This window comes from Pipistrellus kuhlii, unplaced genomic scaffold (genome assembly GCF_014108245.1).
Source record: "Pipistrellus kuhlii isolate mPipKuh1 unplaced genomic scaffold, mPipKuh1.p scaffold_m20_p_23, whole genome shotgun sequence".
Taxonomy (NCBI): domain Eukaryota; kingdom Metazoa; phylum Chordata; class Mammalia; order Chiroptera; family Vespertilionidae; genus Pipistrellus; species Pipistrellus kuhlii.
The window spans coordinates 10,699,334-10,706,800 of NW_023425522.1; the positions used below are offsets into that span (position 1 = coordinate 10,699,334).

The following is a 7,467-nucleotide window of genomic DNA, read 5'->3' on the forward strand; positions in this document are numbered from 1 at the left end:
GAGTCGGGCTGGTGGCGGGCAACTGGGTGCTGGGCTTTTTTTCAACCCAAAGGGAAACAAGATCCCAATCACTTTGAAATCCAGTTTCTGGGGTCACGTAGGGGACCCAGACACCTACGGGGAGAAGCTGGTCTGTCAGCCATCAGGTCCAAAAGTGAGAGTGACTTTTTTACAGAGGTGCACACAGCAATTATTGTTTACTGCGTTGGAGCACAGAGATGCCGGGACTTGGAAACGCGGAAAGGCAGAGACAGTGATGGCAACCATCACTCTTTGCCTACTGATGTTCTGTGACCCCCCTCCCCCACCCTAAGGCCCCGCCCCACACATTCTACAAGCCCACCCAGGCTCCACACAGCTGCTTTTGCATATAAATGGCCTGTATTGTGGCAGCTTAATGAAGTAAACTGTAACTTTAGCTCCAAAACCGTGAAATCCCAAGCAAAGAGGAGAAAACTGTAGTTCTTGCAGTAGCACCTGCTGGGTGGCCTCAGACAGTAGCTGAACTGCACCCATTGGAGATCCAGAAACTAGTGTATCTAGTGGTCAGTGTGAGATGACACAAGATTTCAACTATTTTCATAAGGGAGACATTCAAGAGACAGACTAAGTGAGCACCAAAGCCCTATGGGAACAAGTCCTCCCCCATAAATGTGTCTCTGGCACAGCAATTCTTCCATTATAGACACAGTGGGTCCTCATAGCCAATTGGCCTGGAGGTCAATTCTTCCCAGTGACACCAACAACAATCAAGACTTAACTACAACAAGGGTGTACACACAGTCCACAAAGGGGTGTACCAAGAGTGTCCATATCAGGCAACTGGGAGGCTGACTCACTGAACCATAGAGAATATCCAGGCCCACAAAGCTTCCCTAACAATTCAGGGAAGCAGCAAAAATGCCAAGAAAATAAACAAGATCTCAAACAAAAGAAATGGAGGAGAACAAAAGACTGGATATAGAGTTCAAAACCACCGTTATAAGGTTTTTCAAGAATTTTCTAGAAAAGGCTGATAAATTTAACGAGGTCCCCAAGGAATGGAAAAGGATCAACTAGAAATTAAACATACACTGACTGAAATAAAAATATTATACAGAGACCCAACAGCAGACTAGAAGAACGCAAGAATCAAGCCAAAGATTTGGAATCCAAAGAGGCAAAGGGCACTCTTCCAGAGAAGCAAGAAGAGAAGAGAATCCAAAAAGTTGAAGATAGTGTAAGAAGCCTCTGGGACAACTTTAAGTGAACCAACATCAGAATTATGGGGGTACCAGAAGATGAGAGAGAGCAAGAAACCAAAAACATATTGAAAGAAATAGTGACAGAAAAGTTCTCCCACCTGGGGAAAAAAAATAGACTTATAAGTCCAGGAAGTGCACAGAACCCCAAACAAAAGGAATCCAAAGAGGACTACACCAAGACACATCATAATTAAAATGCCAAGAGCAAAAGACAAAGATAATCTTACAAGCAACAAGAGAAAAACAGTTAGTTACCTACAAGGGAGCACCCATACGATTATCAGCTGATTTCTCAACAGAAACTATGCAGGCCAGAAGGGAATGGCAAGAACTGTTCAAAGTGATGTATAGCAAGAACCTACAACCAACATTACTCTACCCAGCAAAGTTATCATTCAGAATTGAAAGTCAGATAAAGAGCTTCACAGATCAGAAAAAGCTAAAAGAGTTCATCACCACCAAACCAGTATTATATGAAATGCTAAAGGGTGTTCTTTAAAAAGAGGAAAAGAAGAAAAAAGTAAAGAAAAAAATTATGAACATCAAATACATATCTATCAACAAGTGAATATAAAAGTCAAGTGAATTAAAAATCTGATTAACAGAATAAACTGTTGAATCTAATAGAATCAGGGGCATATAATGAGAGGGGATTGATAATTCTCAGGGGGAAAGGGGCACGGGAAGGTATCTGTGTGGGGGGTACGGGAAGAGAGATGACAAAAATCATATACCTATGGATGAGGACAGTGGGGGGCTGGGGTAGGTAATGGCAGAGGGTAAGGTGGGGACCAGGTGAAGGGGAGCTTTTGGGGGGAGGAAAGGAGAAACAATTGTAATAATCTGACCAATAAAGATCTATTTAAAAAAGAAAAAAAAAGAAAGAAAGAAGAAAAAAAGGAAAATAGCAATAATAATAATGCTTATTGAAAATAAAAAATGTAATAATTGATAAGGTAAAATCAAGTGAGGAAAAAAGAAAAACAATTAGTTTCTTAAGTAAAAGATGCAAAAAGTTAAAAAAATTTTTTCCCCAAAATGTGCCGTAGTGAGGGTCATTCACTTCCTCTATTGTTCTGTTTGGCACACCTGTTTCTCAGTCCAGACAGTATGGCAGTTTCCTGCATCCCACTTCTCCTCATTGTTGTAAGCCAGTCCTGATTTTTAAGTAGGCATTGTCTTAATTTCTTGTATTACTTTATTTTTTATTAAATAAAATAAAAAAATAAAGGCAGTTTGTTATTCGTCCCCTAGGTGGCAGTGTTTCTGGATTGACTTCCCAGTCTCTTTAGCTGCTCTAGCCTTCTTTTTCTATAGCAGCACTCAATACAGGTTTGTGGAGGTGGGCTGCCTCAGAGCTGGCTCTCGGATAGTCTCTCCCCACTCCAATCCCTAATTTCCAGGAGAGCAACTTCCCCCTGCAGTCTCCCAGGGTATGCCAAACTGGGTGATCCTTGCTTAGTAATCAGAAGCAAGGGAATGAAGACGAAAAAGCCCAGGTATGCGAATGATGGATCTGAGCGCAAGTTTAAGCAGCATGCACACCTTTCAAATTCTTATGCTCTCCCTCTGTGTCAGATCGGAATGGGTTGCTTTTTAGAGATCCCTTCTGTTAGCAGCTTTGAGGACCCCCTTCCACATTCACGGATCACGCCAGACCCAACAGCCAGTAACTTTTCTAGGCACAGACTTCCCCAGTCCTCCAGGTCCTGCAGCGCTTGCATTTCGCTCTCAGGCTGCCACTGCTGCTACCATGACCCAGATACCTCACTTTATCACCTGCAAAATCTGACCTTTCTGTGGTGGAATGAAGAGCTCCTTTGACTCTGTTTGTTTGCTCTGATTGGGGACTCACAGCTGTTTGGTGGTCTCCACAGTTGTGGGTTTTCAGTCTTCCAATAAGATCCACTTTCCCTTGCAAGATGGCACAGTTTTCCGTCTGAGTTCGTAGCTCCAGGAGAGGACCCAGCCTCAGTGTGGGCTGCCCGGTCAGGGAACCCCGTTTAGCAGTCCCCCACCTTTTCCTAGAGTTTTGCTGTCCCTTAGCTTGCCAACAAACACCCCCAAATGACCCTCAACTGCTCCTTCTATCTGCTCCGGGTCAGGGCTTGGAATACATCTGTCTATTCTGCTGCCATTTTCTCCTCTCTCTCTCTCTCTCTCTTTGGCTTTAAAAACACATTTAGGCTAAGGGAAAAGGATGGAAAAATATTCAATGCAAATGGAAACCAAAGAGAGGAAGATTAGCTATTATTATGTCAGACAATGAAGCTTGAGCTTGTAACATCACTTCCAGGGCCTGGGGGCAGGAGGCGGGAGAATGGCATAGAGGGAAGGGAAGAGAAAAGGGGGACATGGAAACTGGAGGTGGGGTCCCACAAAGCAGCATCAGAATGGAGGCAGAGGTCACTGGGTGTAGGTTCTAGCCCTGGCTGTTTCCAAGTGCTGTGTGAGCATGGATTTGGATGCTGGGATGAAAAGAGAAAGAGGCAAGGATGTAGCTGAGATTTCCAGCCTGGGTGACTCCATATGAGGAGGGAGAGAAGTCAGGAGAGGGGACTGGCTTGAGCTGAGGAATAGGCCTACCCTCTCTTGGGGTTCACCTGGTGAACAGAGTCCTCCTTGGAATTTTCTAGACCACCCAGACCCCAGGGAAGTTCAGAGTTATTATTATGGCCCATTCTGTGCCTGGCCAAGGACCATGTTACACATGGCACCTGGTTGGGTAAGATTCAATCCCTGGCCTGCCTGGGACTCAGTTTATCCATCTGTCCAATCATGGGGGGGGGGTATAACCTCAACACTGGGATGTTCCTGAAAGATCATTTCTAGGCCTACTGACCCACCCCCACCCTGGCTCCTCCATCCTTCTTATGGAGTTCTGTTGGCCCAGGTCCTCATGCAGCTCTAGGTTCACCTGGCTGGGAACCCACTTGCTGCCTTGCAGCCCCACTTGGGCCCTCAGGACAGCACAACAAGCCTCACATCTCCAGCTTTGTCCATCTGTCAGGCAAGTGTTTCAAATTCTCTCTATGTCTTGGAGGAACCCCAGGACTTAGGGTCAAATAATTTTAGCACCGTGGTGGAGTTTTGCTTAGGTGGAATTGGGGAGTAGAGAAATAGGGGCAATTGTGCTGTAAGAAGCAGATAAGGAGGTTGATGTTTGCTAGTAGGATGGGCAGGAGCTAGGGAATTGAAACTGGGGAACTTCAGTGTTAGAGCTGTGCTGGCATGATCAGAGCAAGGACAATAGGCCAGGTAGAGAAGGTCATCAGGGTGGCCTAGCAATGGAAAAAACTTGGAAAGCAAGGACCTTACCCCAGGGTAATCTTTCTTCCCCTAGCATATAAGTTGTCATGGGATGTGGACCCCCTGAGCTTTCATATCTCTGGCCATCCTATTCAGATCCCCTGATCTTTCCTCCCAAGAAATAATATCTAGGCATCAGTTGTGTTTTAGTTCCAGGCCCAGAAAGGCAGGAAAACCATCTTCACTGACTAATGACCCTTTGCCCTGGCACCAACCAATCCTTGGAGACTACAAAGGACCCACTTGGAAAGCTGATGAATATTCTATAGAGATCTTCTCTGGGGTCTCCCCTAAGATCTCCACTCTTAAAAAGCTTTTAGGATGGAGGACCCAGTGTGCTCTCCCTCCTGGGAGCATGCCCATGCCTTTCCGCACCCCACCCCTTCCATCCCCTGTTATCATTACCTTTATGTCATCACTCTTAAGCTTCAGGGGCACTTCCTTTGCTTCTGTAAGTTGTTTCCTGAACCCCTTTGTTCTACCATCCACTTTTTATACCTCTTGATTTTCTAAATAAATGGTCTGTTATAGTTTGAGTCTTGGCTCTGAATTCTTCCCTAGTCAGAACTCAAGAACCAAGGTTTATGAAATGATGTCTGGTCTGACCCCTGGTGCTGTTCTCACCATCATCATCAACAGCACCAGAAAACAAGAGACCTGGTCTTAACTAGGAGAGGTCAGGGAAACCAGTGACCCCACTGCAGCGTGCCCCACCCTCTCATCGAGAATGGTGCGCTGACACTCCTGACAACTGTCGTGATCTGGGCACCAGGAACTTTGTATCTCTGCCCTGGTTCTGCCTCTACCTCCCCATATATGTCCTATCTGTGCCTCAAATCCCCTCACATGAGGCTGAGAGCCTCTGCCACCTACACCTGTCAGTAATAATACCATCCACAGGGGCAGCAACAGCAACAGAACAGTTCATTGAGCACTTACTAGAAAGTGGACTCTGTGGTAGGTGTATAATATGGATTATCTCTTTACCCTCCTAGATCCCAGGGGGCTTCTACCCTCTCATTTTACAGATGGAGAGAAGATACAGAGAGCAGTGAAGCAACTTGCCCAATGTGGTCATGCCAGGACTGGAACTTTCTTCTTGCCAGCTTCCTTCTATATTTACAGCACAAGACCAGGAAAGTGGCCTCTTGTGAGGTGGGTGTGAAACCCACATTCTTTTATTTTTATTTTTATTTTATTATTATTATTTTAATATATTTTATTGATTTTTTACAGAGAGGAAGAGAGATGGATAGAGAGTTAGAAACATCAATGAGAGAGAATCATCGATCAGCTGCCTCCTGCACACCCCCTACTGGGGATGTGCCCGCAACCAACGTACATGCCCCTGATGGGAATCGAACCTGGGACCTTTCAGTCCGCAGACCGACGCTCTATCCACAAATGCTCAAGCCAAACCAGTTTTGGCATGAAACCCACATTCTTTATGCTAATGCCTTCTGAGAGTTTCTCTGGCCTTGGGGAGCTCTAGTCTCTCTGGCCTTCTGTGTGCTGTCAGGATCCATGGTTTGCTGGGAATGCACTTGGCATTCTTCTCCACAAGCCTTTTAGCTGAAGTCTAGTTTGAGCCTGGATCCCCCCTTTGACTGGGCATTCTCCAGAAAAATGTCTGATGGATTTCAGTAGGTCATTGGTGGGAAGGAGAGCAACAGAGGGTTGTCTACTCACCTGACTTCATAGCTGGCTCTTTCCAGGCTTGGGCACACAGCTTTCTCAGGCCCATCTGCTCCCAGGTCTGCAGGGCAAGCTGCCTGGCCTGCTGCTCCCCGTATTGAGCCACAAGGCAAGAGGCCACCTCCATGTGACCCATCTCTTCTGGTTGCGCTGGGGTCGCCCCCAGAGAGTGCTGGCAGAGATCCTTATCAGGCAGCTTCAGCAGGAACTCCCTCAGCTGCTTCTTGCTCATTAATTCCAAGATCGTGGCCATCCGCTGCTGGGCTCCATGGGTCATCTCTCCTGCACTGGCCATGTCTGCTTCACTGGCCCTATTTGCTTCACTCATCGTCTCAGTCCCGGCTCCGAGGGCCTCAGGGATGTTCACTGGGGAGGAGATGGGTGTGGAGGGCATTAGGCAGGCAGAGAATAGCAGTCATTCTTGTCCCCTACCATGTCCCAATACCAGACGCCAACCGGGGTCATTACTGGTTCCCTACAAACTCCTCTTCAGCACTACAAACACACTTTTATAATCCTCTTGGTTTCTTTCAATAGATGACGTTGGGAGAAGGGAGGTGAATGGAAGAGGCAGGCAAAGCCATAAGAGGAGGAGCCCAGAGACCTGGGATCAGGCAGAGAAGGCAGAGACATTTGCAGAAGTCAGGTTACTGAGATACTGGGGTGGGGGCAGTGAGAAGAGTGAAGTGGTGGGGATGGGAGGATGGGATATTCAGGATACTAACTATTACATGCTCTTTAGTCTTCCCTCCTGTGAGACGCGGAGCTCTGGAGCAACCTTGAGCTTTAATGCTGACAGGATATGGGTTAAGGGAAAAGGCAAAGCACAGGGTGGGTTTTTAGGTCCCAGGATAGAGCTCAGAGATGCTCCACCCAGATCTCTTCAGACTTCTCCTAGCCCTAGGCAACCAAAGGGGAAGAAGGCCTCAGCCAGAACCAGAACAGAGCATGTAGCCAGGTAAGGGGTGGCGCCAGGGTAGGCCTGCGGAGCTTGTACTACTTAGAGCCAGACACCCACAGGCCACATCTACAGGCAGACCATGGGCATGAGTTCTGGTAGGGTACTGCACTAGTGCATGAGACAGGTCAGTAAACCTGGACAAGTGGAATAGGGAAACTGAGACAGATATCTGAACAAACTGGCAGAGCAATTTACAGCAGATACAGAAAAGAAAGATCCAGGCCAATAAAAATAGCAAAACGAAGTGGGTGACATCAG

At 46.7% G+C, this 7,467-nt stretch overlaps 1 protein-coding gene across 1 annotated transcript in view; it reads right to left on the reverse strand.

Annotated features, from left to right (window-relative positions):
* LOC118727048 (NACHT, LRR and PYD domains-containing protein 1) overlaps positions 1-7,179 on the reverse strand; it is a 61,853-nt gene extending 54,674 nt beyond the window's left edge. Inside the window, exons 1-2 of the mRNA XM_045586686.1 lie at positions 6,974-7,179; positions 6,243-6,614 (exon numbers count right to left, since the gene is read on the reverse strand). Of these exons, the coding sequence (XP_045442642.1) occupies positions 6,243-6,614; position 6,974 (373 nt within the window). The 5' untranslated portion in view covers positions 6,975-7,179. The remainder of the gene's footprint in view (positions 1-6,242; positions 6,615-6,973) is intronic.
* Between the last annotated feature and the right edge of the window lie 288 nt (positions 7,180-7,467).